We start from the raw sequence: 24,073 nt of genomic DNA on the forward strand, positions 1-24,073 counted from the left end.
GTGGTGCGATTCCAAGCGCTTATTAGAGCCTTGTATGAATCGCGGATTCAAAATAAAAACTCTGTAACTTGACCAGTTTTGCTTCGATTAATCCAAAACTTTTACACAATGCTCTTGAAAGGGTCAGCTTTTAGGGAGAAATGTTAAAAAAAGCATGTGTCACAAAAAATACCCACCAGCGCGGGGTAAGAGATGTGAACGCGGGCAAAAGTCCTGTAATCAGGATTTCCTTCCTGTTAGGCTCCTATTAGCTTCCTATTAAACATTAAAGGGAGACTTTGATTGGCGCGTGAGCGAATATTGCCCAACCGGGTATGTCCTTTTATGTTTTATATGCGCCTGCACTCGTCAAATTGTGAATGTTTGGCATCCTCCAGTGCTTGCGTTCAGCTGATACATACACCTCTAGCTCACAGAGCAGTTGGCAAGGCGTTTTTTTTTAAAAAAAATATATGTTTCCCAGCAGCCACGCAGCTGATCGACTGTCACCCTGTCCTAGGCGCCACTGCGCTATACTTAAAGCGGCAGTGCTACCAACAAAAGTCCGCAGACGTTTGTGCAATCAGCTACGACAGTAGTAGTAGTGCCCAGAGAAAACGATTTGAGAAGCAACGTGGTCCTTGAAGTGATCCGATAAGTCCTGTAGTGTAACAACAATCAAAAGCACGAGAAAAGTGCCCCAGAGTGTTAACCCCCGTTCGGTTCAATCACAGTCTCAACGCAAAGCTAAATAAATCAAACCAAAAAAAAAAAAATGCCACGACGAGGACGTTCTGCATCGCCACCGCCGGCTGCTCGCAGGTAAGATCTCTCGCAGCTTCCGCATGATCCGCGTCCGTGCGTGTGTTTGCAATCGGCGTTAAACCTGCACCTGGAAGTTACGCAACGCCCGCCCAAACGGTGGATGATGAAACGTGGTGCAACTGCCGCTTTCCGCGGGTTCCGCGGGTTGGTGGAGTTTGTCCTGGCCGTGCGAACGGGTCGAGGCTGATGCAAGACGCAACGCCGTGCCGTGCCGTGCAAAGGTTGATCGCGGGAGGGCATTGAGTCAGAATCCGACAAAGGACTCCTCCGCTGCGCCGGTGGCGTGACAGGCCAATATCTGCTGCCTTGTGTGTTGGCTGTATCGGCAACGAAAATAGCCGAAACACTCATCCGTGGCCTTGTCGTCGCGCAGTCAGGCGATCCTGGCCGCAATTTCATAATTGGCGGCAATCGGGGTGTTGTTTTTTGTGTGCGAGAATATTCTTCCCGTTGTCATCGTAGTGAGTTTTTCCATCCATCATAATGCGGGCGGGGTGCGGGTGATGGAAATTTTATTCTCGAACGTTCTCGTATAGCGTAGTACTGTGTGTTTGGGCTGGCGCTACCGTTTGACAGTTTGTCACACAGCTGCGACCTTTGAACACGACCACCGTTTGCGGCGCAAACGTTTCGCGCGAAAATTTGTTTTGTTGCACCAACCCCTGGTTCCGCCTAGAATGTTCCAGATGACACACACATTCCCAGTTTGCTGACTGAATATACGGCGCACAATAATGGGTCCAACATCAACAAGCAACAGGAATCTGTTTTCCCGACAAAAACAGGTGACGCAAGGAGGGGGTGGTGAAAGGGAGAGGCGCTCACTCTCTCGACCACGTGCGCTATGGAAACACACCTTGGGCTAATCGTGACGCACTAGAAGATTCTAATGTTGTTTTCTCTCTCTCTCTCTCTCTCTCTCTCTCTCTCTCTCTCTCTCTCTCTGTTCGTTTTCCCTGTTGTCTAGAGCACCGCCACAGGCCGCCGCACCGGCCCCCGTTCAGAGGCAACCGATGGTTCAGCAGGCGGCCCCCGCTGCACCGATGGCCGCCCCGATGGCAGCACCATCGCAGGGACCGGGCCTGATGGCCCAGATGGCCGCGACGGCCGGTGGCGTTGCCATCGGCTCGGCAGTGGTACGTATCCCGCCAACACCTTACACCAGACCGATCCTCCACTCAACTCATCATCGGCTTCGTTCGTTCGTTCTTTCGTTCTTTGCAGGGTCACACGGTGGGTCACGCCCTGACCGGTATGTTCAGTGGGTCGGACTCGAAGGAGGCGGCCCCCCCCGCCCAGGCAGCCCCGGTGCAGCAGTACGCGGTGGCACCAGCGGCAACCACCGAGGGTGGCCCCTGCGCCTGGGAGATCAAGCAGTTCATCTCCTGCGCCCAGAATCAGTCCGATCTGACGCTGTGCGAGGGCTTTAACGAAGCACTGCGCCAGTGCAAGGTGCAGCATCACATGTGAAGCGAGCACGGAGCGGCACGATATTAGAAATCCCTCGGCCCTCGATTAGAAAAAAAGAAAAAAGAAAGACCGGCCATAGCAGGCAGGCCGTCTGTAAAGAATAAAGCAAAAGCAAAAGAAAACCAATTAGCAAAAAGGTGCCACCCGTAACCAACCCGGACTGTGTTGCAACGGATGCGGTTACCCGTTAACGTGTGTTCCTTCCCGCCACCCGTCCGCCGACTGTTGTCTCGGTGTAGTTGTGTGCGTGTGTGTTTGGTAGCGCTGGGTTGTCGGGCAAGGACTCTGGGATGTGAGTTTGCCGGTGCCAGTCCCGGCCAGCCCAACGCCACTTGCACCCTTCCATCAGAACCCTACCCTTTCCTTCCCCCCTTTTTCCCTGCGCAGTAGTAGTAGGCACTTGGGTGAATAAAGTTTAAGCTTCTCTAGTCTAAACACGACACGACGTGTCTCTGTGTGTTTCGCTTTCCCTCAAGTGTTGGTTGCCGGTGGTCCGCTGTTTGAGTCCGCAAACTATCGATTCAGTTTTTTTTTTGTTTTAGTTTTTCATTTCACTTCATTTGTTTTATTTATTTTGCACTGTCTCGTGTTCTTGCATTTTTATCTCTCACTTCAGTTAAATACAAACAATCCATTTACAGTAGGTTTTTTGTTGTTGCGTGTATGGTGGGGTGTCAGCTTGGCGCTTCCCTCCGCTTCCCTGGGCCTTCCCTGCTAGTGGACCTTCTTCTCTCAGCAAGCACCGTCCGTCCACCGGGACCGGGAGGAGAGGGATGAGCTGCCATTTCGAGTGGGGGCAGTGGTGCGGCGGAGTGGTCGGTCCACCGGGAAGCCATGAGTTTCACCCTCCTCCCCTCCCCCCCCCCCCCTCCCTGCCTCCCCTTTCCTGGCGCTAATCTCATCAAATTATCCCATATAATAGAGTGTTTTCTCATGGTTTTGTTCCTTTTTATGCATATGTGTATGTATATATCTGTATAAGTATGCACAGCAGGTTTGGTACGATGCAGTACAACAGTGTATTCGACCGCGCATTACCTTCGCTCTCTCTCTCTCTCTCTCTCTCTCTCTCTCTCTCTCTCTCTCTGTAGCTTTCTCTTCTTAAAGGAGTTGCTACATCCTTCGTCGACTCGTCTATTCGCTGCCTTTCGCAATAGAACAAGCAAATCTGCTAGTAAGAGTGGACTGCCCTCGCGAAGCAATCGCGGCCACGCGGTCCTGTAGTTGTTTGTAGCTAGTTTCCGTGTTGCACCCGCACAGGTTGAGTGGTAAAATGATAACAGGGACAAAAGAAAAAAAAAGGGTAGAATGATACAAAAAAAAAAAGTGTCGGACTCTTCCTCGGGCACTCTAATTCCTTTTGTCGCTCGGAGCGAAACGACCGGGTCATGCTGGGCGTGGGGGCTGAACTCAGAGAAACACGCAGACAGAGCATTAGTTCAATCAAACATGAAAGTCCAGGAGGACTAGTTCCGTTCGCGCGGCTAGTCAGTGATGTCGTTCGTTTGGAGCAATCCGAAATCTATTCGATTTTTACCGCGCCATTTCCTTCCTGAAGCATAAAGAGGGGTTTGTGTTTTGCTTTTCGCTTGTTAGCACTTATTGGCTTACACCACCTATAATACCAACGGTTCATTTCATTTGCTTCGATTTCATTTGTTTACTTTGCAACAAACTGAGCTGATCTGCGGAGACCTTCAGTTCAGTTTCAGAGTCATTTGTTTAATGTTTAGCTCGATCATTTGTTTTGACTAGGATGATTTGAATCTTTCTTCGCCTATCCTATCTTTCCCTTTCTTGTTTAGAGAGTATTGCCTCGAAAAAAAAAAAAAAACATAGGTATTAGCCTAGTACGTATAGACGCGGTGCAAACGAGAAAACGTATAACTATAATAAACATGTTAATGACCATAAGAATGAAGATAATAATTACAACTATGACAATAATTATAATAGTAATAATATAATTACGATAGCATTTGTAGACATGCTCGATTTCAAAGAACAAAAATGCAACTAACTGTTAGCGCTCGACCTCTCGAGTGTAACGTGGGAACCCTCCGCGTCCGAATGCATAGTAGCACATTCAAACACGCACGGTTACACGTAGAGCCTTGTAAAGAAAGCCGAGTGCTTCAAATAGAGAAAGAATAGAGAAAAGAAGAAAAAAAAACAAGCACAATGAACAAGACAATGAACGGAAGAGATCACAAGTCACTACTGGGGCAGTTAAATGTTCCTTTCTGGGGTTTAAATCGACAGCGGAAAAATCAGAACCGGTTCAGCAGCAGAGCAGTGCAGCTGTTGTGATGCCATCGGGAAAATGCAGTAGCAGCAGCAGCAGCAGCAGCAGCAGCAGCAGTAGTGACAAACTGTAAGCAAGCAGCATTCAGCACAGACCACGGTCTGGTACACCAGCCAGTAGTGAAGCAGTTGATCGCGAAGCGAAAGCAAACTTGCACAAGAGCGTGCATACGCACGGTGCGCGTGTTACATGGTGTTGTAGGTGTTTGCGGCCACACTACTGGGTGTGCCAACGGCAGAAGGCGACGACACGTGCGCTGTACTGGTAGCAGCAGTACCCGGGGGAATCGGCGCATCAGCAGGAATAGCTGCAGGAGAAGCTGCACTAGTAGTAGAAGTAGTGCTGGTAGTAGTCGCAGCCGCAGTAGCACCACCAACATTACCACCACCATTCCGTTGTTGTTGCTGCTGCTGCTGTTGTCCTTGTGCGTTCTGGTGTTGACTGATCGCCGGGTGTTGTTGCTGTTGTTTCTGCTGGTCGGATTGCGGAAAGCAGTAGTGAAAATTGTGGTAATATTGCCCATGGTTCACGACCGCGGCGGTGGGATTGATCTTGGCGAGTGGGTGCGTCCGGCCGTGCTGCAGCATTCGTTTACCCCCACTCAGATTGTTGTTGTTGTTGTTATGGTTATTACTGGTGGTAGTGTTGTTGTTGCTAGCATTAGTACTGCTTCCCAGCGCCGCATTGTTGCTGCTGCTGTGCTGCTGGCCCACGTTGTTGTTATTGTTCGGATGCTGCTGCTGCTGCTGGTGCTGCTGCTGTGACGAAGGTGGCGCCGCAGTAAGGCACGGCAGAACGAGACCACGCACCAGCGGCACAATGGGTGGTACCGGTGGGCGCGAGAAATCCTCCGACCGAATCAGTGCAGTTGAGTGCGACAGCATCAGAGGACCACCAGTGCCGCCGCCACCACCACCACCACCACCTCCACTCATAGCCACCTTGCTGCCACCAGCCTGCAGCGGAAAGTGCGCTTGGGCGCTGCTCTTGAGCGGTTCGAACACGGAGCGAGGACGCTGGCGCGGCATGGTGGTGCTAGTGGCGTTGCTGGTAGTGCTGCTGCTACTGGTACGCAGTCGTGGCACGTGCACCTCGTACCGATCTACTAGATCACGCACCGTTACATCTTCCGGGGGCTGCTGCTGCTGCTGCTGGGCAGGTTTCCTACGGGTCCCTTCGAGGGCTGTCGTCGCGGTGGTTGCAGCTGATGATGAAACCGACGAGCCTGCCGACGATGACGACGACGAGGACGCAGAGGATGAAGAGGAGGATGACGACGACGACGATGAAGAAGATGAGGAGGACGACGAGGCGGAGGATGGCTGCCGGACTAGTGTGGGTAGGGCCGGGTTGGCGACCACGACGATCCCCGTACCACATCCGGCCGGGCCGTGGGAGTGTTTCGATTGTCCGAGCTCAACATGGACCGCCACCGGGGACGATGGTAGCGAGCGCACCTTCTTCTGCCCCTCCTTCCGCCGCTCCTTGGCCGTTTTTGCCTCGAAGCTCATTTTAAGATCGCGCACCTTACCGGCTGCCGTGTGCGTTGTGGTCGTTGCCGTGTGCGACGCGTCGTCGGCCGGGAACCCGCTGAGAACGTTCTCCGTAACCCCGGTGCGGAAACCGGCCGCAATGGTGGTGGTGGGTGGGCTTGCGTCGTTTGGCTGCTGCAGCTTAGCCTCAGGCCGGTGAGGATGCGCGTACAGGTTGTAGGAATCGGGAGCGGACGCCGACAGTCGTGCAAAGGACTTTAAACTGTTTGGCGTTTCCGTGCTGGCGGCCGTACCTGTGGCATGACTCGTCGCCGGTGACCCACCGATGACCACAGCCGTGTTTGGGTCCTCTTTCGCCGTTCCATCGTTCTCTCCCCGGCGCTTTCGATTGCCAGGACGGTCCCGGGTAGCACCGGTGATGGTGTGCAACCGCTCGCTGCAGACGAGCTTGATCGTGGAGGAGGAAGTGGCCGCAGGTATCGAGGCATCACTGAGCGCAGTGTTACCGAGGGGTGCAGCAACGGCTGCCGCTGCCGCAACCGATGTACGCTCTTCGATGCGCTCCTTCGTCCGCTTCACCGTGCCCGGATGCCAAGGGATTTCGTCCTTCTCGTAGGCTTCCGATCGGTTGGAAACCGAACCGACATCGCACGGGCCCCAGGAACTGTTGCGCGTAAGGCACGACCCGCCACCAGCCGAGTGAGCGACGTTCGATACGCTGGCGCTGTCACTGCTAGACACCGGCCGACCACCAACGGTCGCATCGCATCCACTCCACGAACACTGCCGTGCCACCGATACGGTGGTGCTGTTGGTATTAGTAGCTCTAGTCGGTTTGCTGCTATTGCTGCAGCCTGCCGTGCCCGATGGTGGCTCGTGCGCCGACGGTGTTAGTGTGCAGGATTGCTGTATGATCTGCGTCGAGGACGTCCAGCAGATTGTCGCCGTGGGAAGACGATCGGCATCGCCGGGATCCCACTGCACTGGATGACTGGTGCCGGTACCGGTGCCAGCAGTGGCGGCGATGCCTGATTGCTCTTTGGTTTTTACCACCGAGACGGCTGCGGCCGCAACAGCAACGGCGGCCGCCTCTGCCGCTACGGAACCGATCGGTATCGCCGCACTACTACCACCGACACCGGAGCAAACCTCCACCGGAGGCAACGAAGGAGGTGGTGCCACCGGTATGTTGCCACTCCCGGCGATGGAGGTGGTGGTGGTGGCACTGGAGTCACCAACGTTGACCGACTCCAGCCCACTGACTATCGATCTCACTGACGAAACCGGCACGGGATCAAGCCCCGCGGTCGATGGCACGGTTGAGGTTGACACGGAGGATGATGCTGCCGATGCGGTTGAGGATGGCTTGACCGTGAGGAACGTGATGCTGCTGCTGCTGCCACCAGCAGTGACCACAACACGAGGTTGATCGGTGTGTGCGGGAACGATGCTCGAGTGAAAGATTAGCTGTTTTCTCGAGTGCTCGTTGCTGTTGTTGTGCGCTGGCGGGTTGGTGGTGGTGGTTGGTTGTGCCACATGAAACTGCCACCGTAACATACCGCTAATGTTGACGCCGGTCGGCTTTGTACTGCTACCGCGGCGCCCACCACCCAACGGTAGCTTGTCCTGCAGGTGCACGATCTGGTTGGGCGAAACACTGTAGTTCTGACCGTTCCCGCATGGCATGCGTATCGTTTTCGGTTCCGCACCGGCGGCCATTGTCGACGAGGAGGAGGAGGAGGAGGCAGCAGCGACAGCGGCAGCCGACCGCAGCTCCAGCGCACCACCGTGCAGATGTTCGAGCGAGAAGCTCTGGTGCTTGCGCCGGCCCCCACCAACCGTAGTACCACTGTCACCGCCACTGCTCTCCACCACCGAGCTGCCACCGAGCGGTGTGACGGCACCGGAGTCACCGCCCGATACCGAGGGCCAGCGTGGCTGGAGCACATCCGGCGACAGGCTCTTGTGCCGCTTGCTGCTCGCCAAAAGCCGACCAGAGGAAGAGGACCAGGGGCAGCCGAGCCCGAGTGGAACGGCAAACCCTGACCGCCGTCCAACGGGCTCATCACCGGTCGCACCGGGCGTTTCTGACGTTCGGGCGGTCCCAACAGCCAGCCCCTGCAGCACTGCCCGTGCACGGTTCCGTGTTCGCCCGCGTACCATCGCATCCACATCGACCAACGGATCGGCCCGTTCGGTGCCGGTGCCGGTGCCGGGGGTCGGTTCGTCCGTTCCGTAGCGAGCATCCACCGTGGCACCCACGCGAGCCCTCGTATCTGCACCTCTTGTTTCTCCTCTCTGTTCGTCGCCTTCTCCTCCTTCCCCTGTTGCTCGGCGATCTGTCGTACCGGGGAGCGGGGTGCGTTGCATCAGCGATTCACCCGGTGCCGGGCGGTGCCGTACACCGGGTACCACCGATGACCCGCCAGCCGTCACTGCCACCGTACCACCACTGTTACCACCGTTGAGTGCCTGGATGAGTGGGGTCGGTTCGCTGCCCGGCAGCGAACGACCCTCCTTCGCGCCGGCCAGTTTCAGGTTCGTTTCACTCTTGCTGCGCTGCAGCTTCTCCTTGTTCTTCATCGCGTCCAGCATGCCCTGGTACGTCTCGAGCTGCATCATAAAGTTCTTATTCGGCTTGATGCAGCTCCGCAGGCTCTTCACGTGGCGCAGGGCCCGCTCAAAGTCCCAACCGTTCGCCTTCATCGCGTACGCAATCACAACCGACGCCGACCGGCTAATGCCCATCTTGCAGTGCACCAGCACCTTCGAGCCCTCCATCTTGGCGCGCGAGATGTACTTGTACGTGTTGTCCCAGTGGCGCAACAGGTCCGTCTTCTCGTCGTCGTACACGCGCACGTTGCAGTAGTTGAACTGGCCCGGGAAAAAGTTGTCAATCTCGCGCGTCACGTTCAATATGTGCCGTACGCTATAGTGGAGTGGGGGAGAGAGAGAGAGACAGTGAGTGAGTGAGTGATGATATTATGGATGACGGTGCGCGCACTCCGCATCCCACTCACCCATTCCGTTGCAGCTCCTCGAGGTTGCAGGCGTTCCACTCCGAGCCAAGGTACACGTGCTCGAAGATCTCGGTCGGTGCATCCATTTGGCCGAGGATGATGAGCATCTCGGCGTCGATGAACGGTTTGTACTCGCCGAGATCCATATCGAGCAGCTCCTCGAGCCGGCCGCGGATAAACTTGGACGTGACATCGTCCAGATCCACCGACACCATCAGCTCCTTCAGCTTCGACCGTATCACGCTCTCCGTCTCCTCACGCTTCGTCGGTCTGTGGCAAAGAGAACGAGACGATCAGGCAGGTGCCACAGGGCACGGGGCAGCGGGATCTCGGGATTACTCACTTGCTCCGGATGGAGTCCGGCGATGGTGGGCGGCGGCTCTCGAGCGAATCCATCGCGTTCCACTCGTTCAGACACGAGCGGTCCGAGTCAATGTGCCGCTCGTAGTAGGCGACCCAGTCGTGGGACGGTCCGCCGGCGAAAAAGTTGTGATCCCGGGCCTTGGACGAGATCTTGTGCAGTGTCTGCAGTGCCGACCACATCGTCTGCACCGAGACCGGTTTGAAGATGTGCTGCTTGCCGCAGGAGCTAACGCTGAAACCACTACAAAACGGGGGGGGGGGGGGGGGGGAGGAAGCCGGCCGGCCGAGAGTGGTTAGCCAATGGTTCTTGCATAGCTTTCCTGCACACTTACCCATCGCCATCTAATCGTATCGAGGTGTCCGCTAGCAGCTTCAGTACAAGCCCGACCGTCGTCCGCTCGTTGCAGTCGATACCGAGCAGGCAGCTTTCCACGACATCCTTGTCACCGTTGGACGACGAGTGGCCTGGCGACGTACCCGATACCGCGCCACCGGCCATCGGGTGGGCCCAAAACCCTAGGGCCGACGGTTGGGCGCCGCCCGTGTCGATGCAATCTACACTACTGCTACTACCACCACCACCACCACCACCGTCCGCCAGCAGCCCGCCCGCACTACTTACACTAGTATTAGTATTGTTACTATCACATTGAACGCTTTCGCACGAAGCAATTACGGCACCGTGGCCGAAGGACAGTTCGTCTAGGCCAGCGCGACTCGGCGGTGGCGGCGGCGGCGGCGGCTGTGGCGCTGGCTGTGGCGTACAGGAGGAGGAGGAGATGGAGCTGGTGGATGACAATGTTGGTGATGTTGATGATAATGGCCACGAGGGATAGTGGAAGGTGCTCACACCCGCCTGCGGTACCCGCTTGCCCGGTACGACCGTCCGCGACACGACCACCAGGTAGCGCGTCCGTCCCGGTCGCAGCGATTCCAGCTTCACAGCCTGCACAGAGAAACAGCGAGAGAGAGAGAGAGAGGGCGCTCGTTAGCAGCTACTGCTAGTGGTGGTGGTGGTATAAAAAAAAGAGATCCCGTGCGATGTGCGCTGATCGATCGTTCCGTTTTACCATCTTGAGCGTTTCCTCTTTGCGCAACAGATTGCACATCGACTGTAGATGCTGCTGGACGTCGGAGGAGGAGGAGGAGCTGCTACTGCAGGACGAAGCCGGCCGGCTGCCGGTTGCCGGGCGATCGTCACCGCCGATGGAGCCGGCGGGATGGTTGCTGACGGTGGACGGCCCGCTACCACCACCTTGGGGACTGCTGGGGGCCTCGGCATCCTCGGTGTTTGCTCGGTGGCCACCACCATCATGCTCGGTGCTACCGTGCGGGTCTGCTGCTGCTGCTGCTGGTGGTGCAGCGACGCGAAGTGCGCGCTGCTCCCCTGCCGAGGGCAGCGCAGGCATGTGCTGGGTGCTCGAGCCACCGTTTAACCCAAACTGGCATCCACTGCAAATCAGAGAGTGAGAGAGAAAGAGAGAGAGGTTTAAGTGACAATATGTTCGGTTCGGTGTCCTTTTGTGCCTGCCCGGTTACCTGTCCTTCGCTTTCACCACCACCTCCACTGTTCCATCTTCTGCGCTGTTGCTCCGCTGCTGATGCTGCTGCTGCTAGGAGTCGGCCAGTAGGAGGCATCCAGTCCAGTTGGTTTCGATGTCACCGGAAATGGAGATAAGCAAACGAAGGAAGAAAAAAACACATCAGATGAAAGAGCATAATATAAGGAAACGCTGATCGCATGGCATCGTGCAATGGCCATGGGAGATCTCTCTCACTCTGTAAAACCCTTCTGGAGCCGTCTGTCGCAGACCTGAAGGCCTTGGCAGGAGGAGCCTTGGCGCATGGCGCATGGGCCCCGTGCAATTCCCTATTAAGGGGGGACTTTGGTATTTTCGGGCCCAAGAAAAGGCCCGTTTTTAACGATTTTTTGTGACGCAACCATTCAACTGTATTTTTTCATGTAAATGACATAATAATCTACAACTTATGAAGAATATTTAGTATTGTTTTGGGCAACATTCATTGAAAAATTAATCCATGCCATCAAATTTAGGCAGTCGTGTCTTCGAAAAGATGCTTCTTCCGGTGCCCATCGTAGCTGCGTGATGGGTGGTCAGAAATATGCAAATCGATACTCGTTAGAAAGATTATAAGTTTATCTAGGTATCCCAGGAGAGTTTTTGTTGATATTTCTATTTTTCGATGTTTGGCAGATTTTTGAAATTGAAACAGTGATGCTTTTTGCGATTTTGCCACAAAAAACGAACTTTACAGATTTGTTTTAAAAAAAGTATCAACATTTTTAATGATATCTCGACGGGGCTACCTGGCAAAAAGTGTACAGATTATGTGTAAAAAATTTCAAACCGATCGGCTCAGTACTTTTTACGGTACTGAATGGGCACCGACTTTGAAAACGTTTAGGGAAACACTCTTCAAATTGCGAGCCTTGTATCTTTGTCAGCTTTTCCTCGATTGATCCAAAACTTTTACACAATACTCTTGAAAGGATCAGCTTTCAGATAAAAATGTTAACGGCATGTGTCACAAAACAAAATTAAATACCAAAGTCCCCCCTTAAGGCGCAGCAGACCAAAAATCCTCCGACAACACTGAAGAAAGACAACAAAAAACAAAACGGAGAGAAAGAAAGGAAGGTCAGGAGCCTCACGAGACAACGATGATGATGATCATGATGATGATGATGTTCATGGCGCCACATCGGTGTGTCACGGTGATGGCCGAATCGAAATGGAAAGGTAAGCGGATGGATTGCGCTGCATTGTCTTTGGCCGCCTGGCCTGGCCACCTTTTATTGCTGCGTACCACCGCCTCCGCTTTTCCCTCGTTCTCGCTCTCCCCCCCGCTCTCTCTCTCTCTCTCTCTCTCTCTTTCTGTCTATTGGTTTACTTCGTCTACACGCTCCACTCCGCTGCATTACCACTGCCAGAGGCGGCCACTGGCGCTGCTGTTGCCGTTGGTCGAGGCCGGACCACCGAGAAGGACCCCCAAAAAGGGGTGGCAGATGGGCAGGTAGCTCCTGCGGTGGTTGCCGCTGCGACATACGGTTTAGCCGAACAGAAAAACAAAAAACTGCACCAAAAGTTTAAAAAAAGATGCAAAAAACACACAGTGACGCAAGGCGTTCTAATCACAATCACCAGCGTTGCAGCAACGTCTCGCTTGACAACGAAGAACGAACTGAGCTGAGCTGATTCTCGATCGACTCGACATATCGTCTCAGAGAGCACCCAAAAACTTCCGCCAATAGGTAGACACTCGACAATGATCCAGCATGCGCGCACCACCTGCACCACACATGGTGCACCGGGGTGCACTATGTCCACTACCGGACAATAGCGGGTGGTCTAAGGTGGTCTCTCCGATGACTCATCGCCTCCACCATCGCAAACAACAAATGTGCCCGCCAAAAGACCCGACCGCGTCTTCGCGATCGTTAAAAGTGCATCCAATTTCTCTCCGCTCCTGGCCTTGCCTAGGAAAAAGGGGTGGACCCCCGGGGGGGGAGGGGGATGAAGGCAATAAAATCCAGGCACGGGTGCCGCGTGGCCATGAATGGCGCTGGCGACCGATGCATTAACGGACCGACCACCACCACCACCACCAACAACCAGTGGACCACCCTCTTCATCCCCTTCATCACCTTCGCCGTGACGGAACGCGGTGTTGACATCGCACATCAAAACTAAACACAGCGGCAATTGGCACATCGAGCCCGCCAATAACAATGGCGCGGGTTTGTGCGTGCACCCGGCGCTAAAAGGGTGGCGGGAGGGGGTGGGGGGGTGGTTCATGAGTTGTCGGATTGAACGAAACGAGACGCACCGCGGTGGGGTTTTTATTTTTATCCCGCGTCGCCAGTGAGACTCTCGCCGATCGACCAGGACCAGCATAGGGGGTCCGGAATAAAGGGTATGTGTGTGTGTGGGGGGGGGGGGGGGAGTATAAAAACGGGGTAGCGTGGGGAGCGTACGTCCGCTCAGCGGTGCGGTGCAACCTGCAACTGCCCGCTTTCCCAATTGCACTTCGATTTCCAATTCCAACACGTTCGAGAGGGGGAGGGGGGGGGGGGGGTGAAGGGGTGGGGAGGTGGTGGCCGATTGGTGGCCACCATCACCACCACCAACCGGCACCGGTTTTTGGAGGCCACACGCGTCCAAGCGAAAGTGTTCTTCCGTCGCGCGAAGGACAGTCCGAGCGCCCCCCCCCGGGGGGGTGGTGGTGATGTTGGTGGCCAGCCAGCGCAACCCATTCCGGTTCGGTGGAAAATAAAGCAGCTGCCGCGGCTGACATTCACACGCCGAACCCGTTTTGCACCCCCCCCCCCTCCCCCCACCCCTCCGGGTAAAGGGTACAAAAAAAGGAGGGGGATGCTGTTCCCTCAGGGAACCCATCGTCGGTTTGGCCTACTTTGGGTGCAAGGCCTTCTTCTTTTTCTTCGGTTTTCTTTTTCTGTTTCTTTTTTCTCGCTCGTTTTGATGGGCAAGGCCCCCCCCCGGCTACCTCGCATCATGTATTTTTTTTCGCATTTGCACAGAGAAAGCATCACGTCCAGGGATGCGAGTTACTTGGAGCAATCATCCATCAGCACTCATCCACTTCCCGATCCTCCCCCACAATATGAGCAGCAAGAGAGCGTGAGGGCGTGAACCACGACCTTGGCCACCATCCATAACCTGCCTGCCGAACGATCGATCCGCGCAGTAGCGTGCAAAGTCGCAAAACAATCGCGATCCACCGTGTCGCTGCCGTTGTGGCCCTTCTGGGCGGTTCTAAAAATAGGCGCTTTCGCTCCAAACCACCAAACACTGTGCGCTGTGCGCTGTGCGCTGATGGTTCGGCGCCGGCACGGGCCGGCCATCTTTTACCGTGGACAGCAGCCCAGTGCCGGAGGAGTTACATGGGGAGTTTTTGCTCATTTATGATCCTCTGCTTTGAACGCTCCCGGCAGAACAGACAGTCCGGCGACTGGTGACTGGTGACTCATCTCCCCCTTTCGGGGGCTTTCAAATGCATTACAACGAAAAGGGAATAATTAGGGGGGGCCTGAGCCCCCACTGTGGCCACAAAACCGCGCGAAAACATAAGAAGCAAAGAAAGGCGAAGAAGATAAACATAAGTAGCACAGAGGGGCGGGTACGAGACGGCATCCAGCAGCAGCAGCAGCAGCAGCATAACCACCTGAGACGGCGGTGGCACGCGCGACAGTTTGCACACACGCGCGCGCGCGCACGCAGTACGAAAGAGAGCGGAGAGGCCGAAGAACGGCGGGGACAGCCATAAACGGCCGCGTGCTGGATGCTGCTGCTTGTTTGCTTGCTTGCCAAAGGGATGGCGAAGGTGTTGGCGAGATGATTTATGTTTATGTGGCACCCCTTAAGCCGAAAAAAAATGCGCCGCCGAACAGCGCTTTAAAAATCGCTGGATACCACCAGCCAGCCAACAGGGAACGACCAACACTTTCGCCTGTCTAGTTTTGCTGGCTGGCTGGCTGGAAGGAACTGGTTTCGTTCCCTATCTTCGCCATCCCCCTTCGTCTTCCGACTTATTAGAGCTTTTGATGGCCTTTAAAGGCCCCCGCGGTTCGGCTTTCGGTTCGAACTTTTGGCCTAGTTCCGAGTGCGCCCAAGGAAGTGGAAGAGCTGGAAGGTCCTTTCCTGTGGCCCTCCGTCAACCGGTCAAGGCTCGGTCAAACGCGAGTGATCTTCTTCTTCCTCTCCTTCTTGGGGCCACCGTGGGGGTTTTCGATCGAAGGACATCCGACGTTGCGTTCCGATCGATCGATCGATCGTCCACGCGAGGGGGGGGGGGGGAGGGCGCACGCCCGTCGTGTGTGTCCTTGGTGTGTGTGTTTCGGAGGTTAAACTGCGCCTGCGACACAAAAATCCATCACCATCTAGGGAGCGGGGTGCGCAACAACACCGGTGACCGATGACCTAGAATGGGCCACACCATCATGCGCAACATGGGTAAACAGGCCACCACCCACTTGGGTGCCTGGGGGAAGCCTGGCTGGGGTCCAGTCACATTGGCCCCATTCGTACGGGATGAAAACTACCACGCCACGGGACAGGTTGCGCCTGCGCAACCTGCGCGTGTACTGGCGTGTAGTGTTGTGTTTGTGTGCACACAAACTAAGCAGGCAAGCTAGGCTTGCGCCCTCGCTCGGCTCCGCTTTCGATTGGCGCTAATTTTAGCTGCGCCGCGTTAGAAGTTCTAATTTTAGGGCCGACGCGCACCAGGATCGGTTTGGATCGCCAAGGTGCTTTCCTTCTCTTCTTTATGCCACCAAGATGGACACTCCGGTGACACTCAGCGTGATTCAAACAAATGATTGAACGGCGCCAGAGAGTGTGAGACAGAAAAAGAGAGAGAGAGAGAGAGAGAGAGAAGGGATGAGCGGGGTTGGTTGCGGCGTGATCGCGGACTTACCGTGTTGGCCGGCTGCTGGATCGCCTCCAGCGACATCCGGTCCTTGAGCCGACCGTGCCGCCCTCCCTAGCGGCCCCCGGCGGAACGGTAACGAGCGGCAGCAGGCTTAGCTAAGTTGACCGGCGACCGGACCAACCTTCCCTCCCCCCGGGGGGGGAGTTGGCCAGGGAACGGGATGGAGGGGGAGGGGGGTTCGCAGGAAGACAACGCGCTCGCTCGCTCGCTCGCCGTTCTTCTGTAGGTACCGTTAGGTTCGCGGCGACAGCTGCGATTGCTGTTGATCGGTCGGTTGCTCGGATTGCTGCTGATAGGAGGGCCCCTCGCGAAGGCTACTGGTTTGCTGCCGCTCTACTCGTTGTGTGATTGATGAGACCGGACTGGCGGGGGTGCGCTCGCTGTCTGTCTATGTTGCTGACGCCTTGTTTGCTGCTGCACTCACTCACTAGCAGAACCACCGCTCGATTGTTCTTCACGCACCCATACAAACACACGCACTCCAACTACAAGTGTGCACTTAAAAACAAAAAAAACAAACCGAACGAACGAACGAACTAGACAGGAAGCTAGGAAGGATACAATCACAGAAAGTATTACTGACACGGAACGGATGGCAAAACACACCTGCACACATATACACACAACGTGCCGGGACGTTCTTCGTCGGCGTTTCGACACCAACGGGCCGGAAAGCGGGGCGGGGCAACTGCGTCCGAGGTGGCGGTACCGTGTTATTATGCTGCTGCGGGTTGCATGGATCGGTTCACCGTGGCTTGGTGGTTGGGGAGCAGGCAGGGCTTCCCTCTTTCTTCCTTGTCACCTTGTCACGCACCAGCAGCAGACAAGAAGCAGACGACAATGATGATGATGATGGTACCAGGGACGCTGTTGCAATTTGTGGTGGCGAGTTGGGAGGGAGAGGGCCTCCTCCTTTGTTTTGTTTATACAAGCGGAGCCGCGTTGCTGTGTGGCTCACGCCACGAGTTACAGGGAAAAGATACTAGATACTAGGGCTAGCGATAGACACAGAGAGAGAGAGAGAGAGAGATGCCAATTGCGCTGCAAAAACAATAGAACCAGAGCAGACAACACAGTGACCAGCGGCGGCGGCGGCGGCGACGATGATGCTGCCGGATCTAGTGTTCTGACAGTCCTTATCCAGCCCTTTCCCCCTTTGCCCACTTACTCTACTTCTCTCGCGCGCACTTTCTGTTCTTCTTTTTCTCCTCTGCCACCTGAGAGGAGGTTTGGAAAAGGATTTTGGATTTGCAAGAACAAACAAAAAATCAACAACAACAGCTCCAGGAGAACAACAACAACCGTGAGTGTGGTGAGATGAGTGAAGCTGTCATCGCACGGCTCACCACGGTTTCGTAGCACCATTTTCACCAAAAGAAAAGAAAAAAAGGGTTCAAAAACCAGCCAAACTCTAGGCAAACTCCGCGCGAAATAACCTCAATTCCATGGGCCACGGGCTTCGGTGTCTCTCCTTTCCTATCTGTGGGCCTTTTTCTATGCTGGGCGACGTTGGGCAGCGAGTGCGCCACGATGTGTCCCCGTCCAAGGCAGCAACCAACACGCACCAGCAGCAGCAGGGGGAAGGAAAACAGGTTGTGGCCAGTTCCAGGCTGGGCGGCTTTATCAGCTCCTCCTTGTCCTTCCTGCTCGCTCCTCGTCCCGATCCTGGTGCAGCCTGGTGACCTGCACACCCAGATGATATGCAGCTGGTCGGTGATCGGACACCACAGCGCACCAGTGCAACGGGGAACCGATTCACGGTTCACGGTTCACGGTTCTGTACGGACGCACGCACGCACGCACGCAGGCACACACGAACGAACACGATCAGCGCGGATTGCAAACGGTGCACCGTGTAGCTCCTGGCACGGCTATGCACCACCGCCTGGGAGTGGCTCACCAGGAACAGCAGCAGGAGCAGCGGCAGCAGGAGCAGTAGCAGCAGGTTGTGGATGGTCCAGAACCCGGGCCAGCCGCGGAGCCGTGCGTACCACCTTCCAGGCCTTTCCGCCGTGCATCCATACACACGTACACACAGCCACAGACACAGAGACACAGAGACGAAAAACACACGAACTTACACCCGAAACACGCACGCACGCCCAACGACGGTGCGCCGTGTTTTTCTTTTCTGTAATGTCACTTCTTCTTCCTCTTCTTTTCAGCAAGGTGTCTTGCATTCTTCGCTTCTTCTAAGAACACACACACACACATCCGTGGTCGTCCGTCGCTCGCGCAGGGGAGGGGGACTCTCAGCGGGCGCCACACAACATAACAGCAGCAGCGCCCGACAGCGGTCGTCCCCATCTCGCGGTTCAAAATCGGTTCGCGGAAGAGCGGCCTTCCCCCAAAAAGCATCAGCTGTTCTCCGACAACATGCTCGATTATTAATTAATGAATATTATTGATAACATCCGCCGCCAATCTTCCTTCCTATTGGGCGCCGGGCTGGCCATTATGCGTTGTTTATAAACAACTCCCTTTCGCTTCACGGTGCCGCTCTTGTTAACCATTTTTAACCGGAAAGGAATGGGTTACCCCAAAACCGCCAACAATTTTCAGCAACAGCGGCGGTGAAAACGTTTTTTTTTTTCAAAAAATCACGAGCTGTTAAATCCTTTGCCAATAAACGCAGGTCGATGACCGTCAAATTTCGAACATTTGTGAACGCGGTATAAAATTCGAGCAATCCTGCGAGACACGCACACATACGCGTCCTTTTTTTGGTTGGTGTTAGTGTGGACCTTTTATGTTTTGCAGGAAAATCCAAAAAAAAAATGTGCGCTCGAAACATATACCCAACTGTCAAAGGGTTAAACTGTCAAAAGGCGCGTTCTTTTGTTTACTTATAAATTCCTCTTCAACCTTTTGCGTACAAATTCTATTGCACCTTTGGTAAGTCTGTGAATTTGCTGTGAATCCTTTTGTACATTATCCTTGAGTGACACTTTCTTCCAACAGAATTCGCAGCCGGTTTCGAGCCGCAGCAGATAGCAGCATGTCTGAACCAAGCTCCCGCGATACCGTCCTGAAGACATCGATGGTTTACGTCTGCGGAGGTACGGCCTGTGGGGCCTGCGTTGAACGGTTGAGAAGCGCCACATCGCTCATTCCGTTCCATTTCTTTCTTCCGCAGAATGTCTTCACGAGAATGAAATGCGCCCGAAGGATCCGATACGTTGCCGCGAGTGTGGCTATCGTATCATGTACAAGAAGCGTACTCGCCGCCGTAAGTAGTCACCCAAGCCGGCGTTTTCTGATTCGCATGATGCCCCGCCGCAGTTCTAACTGTGATGCTTTTCTCGCTCGGTTTCAGTGGTAGTGTTCGACGCTCGCTAGCTGGGCTCCCTTCCATCGATTGCTAGCTGGGAGAATCCTCCTTCTTTTCATTCGGCATGATGCCTTAAACTTCAATCTTTTCCATAATAAATAATTGATAAATGGTGCATTGAATGCATTGTACTTTGGCTATGTCCGGTACAATCGTCAATCCACTCTGCTAAAATATTGGCCCCGTTTTGGAGTTTTTTTTTGTTTTTGCTTCTGTTCTTTTAGGAAAGGCAACCACGTTAACATGTTATCGGTCAGAAATGCTTTTTATTAGCAGTTGGAAAGCCGGCTGCGCGCTGCGCGGTTGAAGCTGTAACATTGGTTGCGGATTTCTGCTTTTAAGCAAGCTGCTTTTGGGGCAAAAGGCGATACGGCGGGATACGGCGCGGTGGGTTGGAGTGCTTACGGGCAACCACACTCTTCGACGATCATTTTAGCGAGATCCTGCTTGATGATGCGCCCATCGGGACCGTAGAAAATGAGCGACATCGGCGAGTACTTGACCGGTGCACAGCACTGATGGATCCCTGCCAGCCCACCGCCACCACCCGCACTCGCCCGGCCACCACCCGGGGCACCAGCGGCACCGCCACCGCCACCGCCACCGCCGGCACCCTTGCCACCGGGCACCGAATCGGCACCGGAGCTACCGCCGCCCGGACCGGTACCGCTCGATCCACCACCGCTGCTGCTGCTGCTGCCCGATCCACCACCGCTGTTCCCCTGGCGCCGGTACTGGTCGATGACGTAGTGGTACTCGGACGAAAACTTGTCCGCCAGGTGGCAGCTGCCCTTGCAGTAGTTGGCGTAGTAACCGTGCGGCCGAATGATCCAGTCGTCCCACTTGAGTGCCTTGAAGTCGACGTAGAACTTTTGCTTGCAGCACTGCTCGTTCGGTGCACCGGTACAGTCGAGGGCGCGCCGCCGCAACCGGCGCACCTGCGACGTGGCGAGGCTGACGAACAGGTGCGGCCGGTTGTAGTCATCCTCCGTACCCTCGCCGTACGCCGTTGCCTTGCCTTGCTCCTGGCTTTTGCGGTACTTGAGCCGCATCATCGAGCCACCACCACCAACACCGCCACCAGCACCACCACCACCACCACCGATGCCATCCTTCACCGGTAGCGCTTTCTTCCGGCTGCTCCCATTCAACCGCTCGTTCCGCCCGTACGGATGCAGGTGCGGGTGGTTGGTGGCGTGCTCGAAGATGTGAAAGCGGATCCGGTTACCGCAGCCGGAACAGTCGACAAACAGCTTCAAGCTATCGTTCCGCTTCTCGCCGTGCCACTGGCGAACCGCGCCCGTCAGATCGATCTGCTGCCAGCCGAGCCCCGATTCCAGCGGGATCGTGTGCTTCGCTATCATCTCCGTGTGCTTCGAGAATTCCTGCGACAAAGGACAGCGGGTAGTTAAGCAGGGGTGGCGGTGTGGCGCACCAACACGCGGAACACCAAGGCGGACTAAACGAACCTCCTCCTTGCTCATCGTTTCCGTTGGCTTCGAGCTGTTGATGATGCGAAACACCCACAGGATCAGCACCTTGTTGCCACCGTGCAGGTTCCAGTGGGTGTCCGGGTTCGAGATCGTGCCGCCCTTGCCCGGTTTCGTCTTCGTCTTCAGCTTCAGCTCCAGCCGTATCCACAGCGTCGCGTTGTACACCCGCATCGTACCGTCCATCGACGATGGGATGGAGTTGAGCGAGGGAAAGGTGAAAAACTGGTGGCCGGGAATGGTTTCACCTTCGATTTTTGTGCGCGCGCCGGAGTAAGAATAACGTTAGAAGGGTGAAGGGTTCGGTTCGGTGACCGAAGTTTTTGCAGAACCGCTACCACCTCCACCACCACCGACAGACCTCATTGCACTTTATGGAAAAAGTTGTTTTGAATACCATTTACATGCATTAGTGCCCAAGTAAGTCATCCCAACATTCATCCCACAATATCCCTCCTCGTTCCTACCGCTTGGACCGCCTGGAGCTGGAGTAACGGATAACGTTTGAATTCGAATTCGAACGGTCGGTGGCTGGAAGGTAAAGGAGGGAAAACACCGGGCTGAAACGGGGTATCGGTTCGGTTGCACAGCTGCGTGTGGGCAATGACTCACCTGATAGGAAGGTGATAAAAAGGCTCAACCGTCCGGGCAAGGGCGTCAGAGGCCCCCCCGGGAGATAACGATAACAGTCAGGGCCAGTCAGTCACGATTGCGCGGTACACGATGCTGACCACCTTCGCCGGAACATTGGCCAGCCCGGTCAGCGTCGGGCACATCTTTCACTTCTCGGCCAAATCGCTGGACGATGCGGAACGGTAAGCGCCCCGGGGGTGGGAAGGTGTGAATTCGATCGCAATCCACTTCCTTTTTCCATTTCCGTGTGTCTGCTGCAGCGTGGACATTGACTTCCAGGCGGGGCGCTCGATGGATGCGGACGTACCGCTGCATCTGTCGGTGCGCTTCGACGAGCAACGGGTCGTGGTCGGTTCGAAGCTCGGCGGTGGCCAGTGGGTGGAAGCGGAACGGCAGTCGGCCCCGATCGATGCCACCAGCCAGTCGGCCCTCCAGACGCTGATGCCCGGTAAGTGTGTGCGTTCCGGTCCGTGCCATGGTGTGAACCGAAATCCAGACCCCCCCTTCTCCATGTAGGGCATGTGTTTACCGTGTACGTGCTGGTCGGTGACACCAGCTATCACGTTGCGCTCGCCGACTGCCCGATCGGTGTGTTCCGCATCCGGGGTTCGCTGGCCGACATCCGGGCGGTCGCGATTACGAAGGACGTACACCAGATCCTGGCCGTGGACCACCGGCAATCGTTCCCGTTTCCCTTTCCGGCCATCCAGATGGCGGACGAGACGTGCTACTTCTCCAACGATGTGCCGAAACCGTTCGTGCCCGGTAAATATCATCCTCACACCGCGTTCGCTTCTTTTTTTTTTTTTTTTTGCATTCATTCATTCCGTTTTTGGCCGAAAAACAAAGGGCACGTGATCATCCTGACCGCCGTACCGTACGGTAATCCGCGCGGTGGTTTCATCATCAAGTTCCACGAAAACGGCAGCCGGAAGCAGGCCCTTCACTTTAATCCCCGTTTCGATCCGCACTACGTCGTCGTCCGGAACTCGCATGCCAGCGAGGCGCTCGAGTAAGACAGACTGCCGCCGCCCGGGAGCGGTGCCATGCCGTGCGCGCTAACGTTTTTGCGTTCTCCCTTTTCTGCTTCCCACGCCCCACGCCCCTCGTCTTTTCCATCCTTACCTTGTAGTTTCCGCCAGGAGGAGCGCACCGGGGGCTTCCCGTTCATCATCGACCAACAGTTTACGCTTGCGATCGGGCTGGCCGAGCAGGAGTTCAAGTTCGCGATCAACGGTAGCCAGTTCGAGACGTACGGGTACAAGGCGCACCGCCAGCTCGACACACTGAACGGGTTCCGGGTGCAGTGTACGAACGGGTTGCAGCTCGAGGTGACGGCCGTCGACCACTACCACTCCGGGTCGCCGGACTGTGCCGGTTACGAGGAGTACTCCAACCCGTACGCCGATCTGCTCGCTTGATTGCACGCACGCACGCACGCACGCACGCACGCACGCACGCAGCGCTTCCAATCTTTTCTTCCTGTAAGCTTTGTTCCTGCTCCGTCACCGCCAAAAGGGGACTGGGAAATGAAATGGCAACCGTGAGGGTGCTTTTTTTTTTACTTCTCTTCATTGCTGCAGAGAGAGAGAGGGAGAGAGAAGGCGCATGCGCTTCCCGCGTTCGGCGTTCTGGTGGTTTGGTGCGGGACTGCGAATGTCATAATGTGCAAAGACGACACCCCGGTCCGCAGGACGATGTCCGCCGTGTCGCCAATCATTTGGATCAGTTTCGATATGTTTGAACACATTTATTTACCCAACGCAATACCTTCTTGTGTGCGCGTGCGATTGTCTTTGGTTTTGTGGTAGTTTGCGGCTACTACCGAAATGATGAAGGAAAATACAATAGTAACTGGCTACTGGCTTCAAACAATTCTACTATAGAGCATATAAATAGAAACGGAACATCAATCAGCGCTGCCTTTTTTTCCTACAGGGTGTGCCATTTAAATGTTGAATAATTTTGTCATTTTTCTGTCGATTTTAGAAAATAAACCAGTTTGAATTTGGGTTATTCTATGTCATTTATTGATGATTAACTCATAATATGATATCGAGCAAATGTCCACCTTCATTCGCGCATACAAAAAGCAACCCTTTTTTCAGGCATTTTGTATTGGGGAGTTAATTTGGTAATTTCAGCGCTTATATTTGCCTTAAGGATGCTTTCAACATTTTTCCCTGATTGCGCTGTTCCTTTCGAGAGTGTTGTGAAAATGTTTTGGATCAATCGAAGCAAAACTGGCCAAGTTGCAGAGTTTTTATTTTCAATCCGCGATTCATACAAGGCTCTAATAATGAGCGCTTGGAATCGCACCACAACCGCCTGCAAAAAGTCGGAGTCGATTGCGAGCCCCGAGTCGATTCTGACCCAGATCGATTCCGGGAATTTCTAGGGGGGGCAAGTGCAGCGCAGCAGCTACCGTTCTTCTGCTTTGGTACGCTATTCGCAGCGTAGTCGTTGATCGTTTTGTTTTAGCTTACGACTTTGTTTACGTTTTCGCAGTCTACCTGCGCTGCTGGGCTCCCGTCTAGTAGAGCCATGGTCACATAATGAGGGAATTCCCCAAACAATTAAACGTCGATCGAGACCATTACAGTACAGCGAGACGCCATCGACCGCTCAGCCATCGGCGCTGACGCCTCTCGATTCCGGGAATTGAGTCTTGGAGGGGGGCAAGTACGGCGCAG

The 24,073-nt window shown here is 55.0% G+C and overlaps 5 protein-coding genes across 6 annotated transcripts; 3 read left to right on the top strand and 2 right to left on the bottom strand.

Moving 5' to 3' along the window:
• The first annotated feature begins 528 nt into the window (after positions 1-528).
• Positions 529-2,714, top strand: LOC126572217 (coiled-coil-helix-coiled-coil-helix domain-containing protein 10, mitochondrial). Its single transcript, XM_050231361.1, has 3 exons — positions 529-801; positions 1,772-1,940; positions 2,029-2,714. The coding sequence occupies exons 1-3, from the start codon at positions 755-757 to the stop codon at positions 2,272-2,274; spliced, it is 462 nt and encodes a 153-aa protein (XP_050087318.1). The 5' UTR covers positions 529-754; the 3' UTR covers positions 2,275-2,714.
• Positions 2,715-2,811: 97 nt separating this feature from the next.
• Positions 2,812-16,417, bottom strand: LOC126571586 (mucin-19). Of its 2 annotated transcripts, none has more exons than XM_050230247.1 (7): positions 15,912-16,417; positions 10,995-11,065; positions 10,526-10,907; positions 9,788-10,401; positions 9,436-9,696; positions 9,093-9,362; positions 2,812-9,001 (listed from the first exon to the last, which is right to left on the bottom strand). In XM_050230247.1, the coding sequence occupies exons 1-7, from the start codon at positions 15,945-15,947 to the stop codon at positions 4,765-4,767; spliced, it is 5,871 nt and encodes a 1,956-aa protein (XP_050086204.1). In that variant the 5' UTR covers positions 15,948-16,417; the 3' UTR covers positions 2,812-4,764. The 2 variants fall into 2 exon arrangements, with proteins under 2 accessions (XP_050086204.1, XP_050086195.1); XM_050230238.1 differs by having other exon boundaries at positions 10,995-11,068.
• A 2,320-nt stretch (positions 16,418-18,737) lies between these two features.
• Positions 18,738-19,433, top strand: LOC126572262 (DNA-directed RNA polymerases I, II, and III subunit RPABC4). Its single transcript, XM_050231436.1, has 4 exons — positions 18,738-18,821; positions 18,888-18,985; positions 19,063-19,155; positions 19,243-19,433. The coding sequence occupies exons 2-4, from the start codon at positions 18,925-18,927 to the stop codon at positions 19,263-19,265; spliced, it is 177 nt and encodes a 58-aa protein (XP_050087393.1). The 5' UTR covers positions 18,738-18,821; positions 18,888-18,924; the 3' UTR covers positions 19,266-19,433.
• An 84-nt stretch (positions 19,434-19,517) lies between these two features.
• LOC126572035 (inhibin beta chain) lies at positions 19,518-21,477 on the bottom strand. The gene is made up of 4 exons (XM_050231058.1): positions 21,360-21,477; positions 21,215-21,278; positions 20,727-21,117; positions 19,518-20,642 (listed from the first exon to the last, which is right to left on the bottom strand). Exons 3-4 carry the CDS (start codon positions 20,931-20,933, stop codon positions 19,659-19,661), a joined length of 1,191 nt encoding a protein of 396 aa, XP_050087015.1. The 5' UTR covers positions 20,934-21,117; positions 21,215-21,278; positions 21,360-21,477; the 3' UTR covers positions 19,518-19,658.
• LOC126572055 (32 kDa beta-galactoside-binding lectin-like) lies at positions 21,403-23,417 on the top strand. Its single transcript, XM_050231079.1, has 5 exons — positions 21,403-21,562; positions 21,641-21,828; positions 21,897-22,145; positions 22,230-22,392; positions 22,513-23,417. The coding sequence occupies exons 1-5, from the start codon at positions 21,471-21,473 to the stop codon at positions 22,799-22,801; spliced, it is 981 nt and encodes a 326-aa protein (XP_050087036.1). The 5' UTR covers positions 21,403-21,470; the 3' UTR covers positions 22,802-23,417.
• Positions 23,418-24,073: the final 656 nt, after the last annotated feature.

This window comes from Anopheles aquasalis, chromosome X (genome assembly GCF_943734665.1).
Source record: "Anopheles aquasalis chromosome X, idAnoAquaMG_Q_19, whole genome shotgun sequence".
NCBI lineage: Eukaryota > Metazoa > Arthropoda > Insecta > Diptera > Culicidae > Anopheles > Anopheles aquasalis.

Bases quoted from the DNA above. Each gene is read 5' to 3' on its own strand.
- LOC126571586 (XM_050230238.1), bottom strand. From the start codon at position 15,947: ATGTCGCTGGAGGCGATCCAGCAGCCGGCCAACACG. The intron at 9,363-9,435 runs GTGAGTAATCCC...TCTTTGCCACAG, and splicing joins CCGGACTCCATCCGGAGCAA to ACCGACGAAGCGTGAGGAGA. The intron at 9,002-9,092 runs GTGAGTGGGATG...ACTCCACTATAG, and splicing joins GAGGAGCTGCAACGGAATGG to CGTACGGCACATATTGAACG.
- LOC126572055 (XM_050231079.1), top strand. From the start codon at position 21,471: ATGCTGACCACCTTCGCCGGAACATTGGCCAGCCCGGTCAGCGTCGGG. The intron at 22,146-22,229 runs GTAAATATCATC...CGAAAAACAAAG, and splicing joins GCCGAAACCGTTCGTGCCCG to GGCACGTGATCATCCTGACC. The intron at 22,393-22,512 runs GTAAGACAGACT...CTTACCTTGTAG, and splicing joins CATGCCAGCGAGGCGCTCGA to TTTCCGCCAGGAGGAGCGCA.
- LOC126572217 (XM_050231361.1), top strand. From the start codon at position 755: ATGCCACGACGAGGACGTTCTGCATCGCCACCGCCGGCTGCTCGCAG. The intron at 802-1,771 runs GTAAGATCTCTC...CCTGTTGTCTAG, and splicing joins CCACCGCCGGCTGCTCGCAG to AGCACCGCCACAGGCCGCCG. The intron at 1,941-2,028 runs GTACGTATCCCG...CGTTCTTTGCAG, and splicing joins TTGCCATCGGCTCGGCAGTG to GGTCACACGGTGGGTCACGC.
- LOC126572262 (XM_050231436.1), top strand. From the start codon at position 18,925: ATGTCTGAACCAAGCTCCCGCGATACCGTCCTGAAGACATCGATGGTT. The intron at 18,986-19,062 runs GTACGGCCTGTG...TTTCTTCCGCAG, and splicing joins GATGGTTTACGTCTGCGGAG to AATGTCTTCACGAGAATGAA. The intron at 19,156-19,242 runs GTAAGTAGTCAC...GCTCGGTTTCAG, and splicing joins CAAGAAGCGTACTCGCCGCC to TGGTAGTGTTCGACGCTCGC.
- LOC126572035 (XM_050231058.1), bottom strand. From the start codon at position 20,933: ATGGACGGTACGATGCGGGTGTACAACGCGACGCTGTGGATACGGCTG. The intron at 20,643-20,726 runs GTTCGTTTAGTC...CCTTTGTCGCAG, and splicing joins AAACGATGAGCAAGGAGGAG to GAATTCTCGAAGCACACGGA.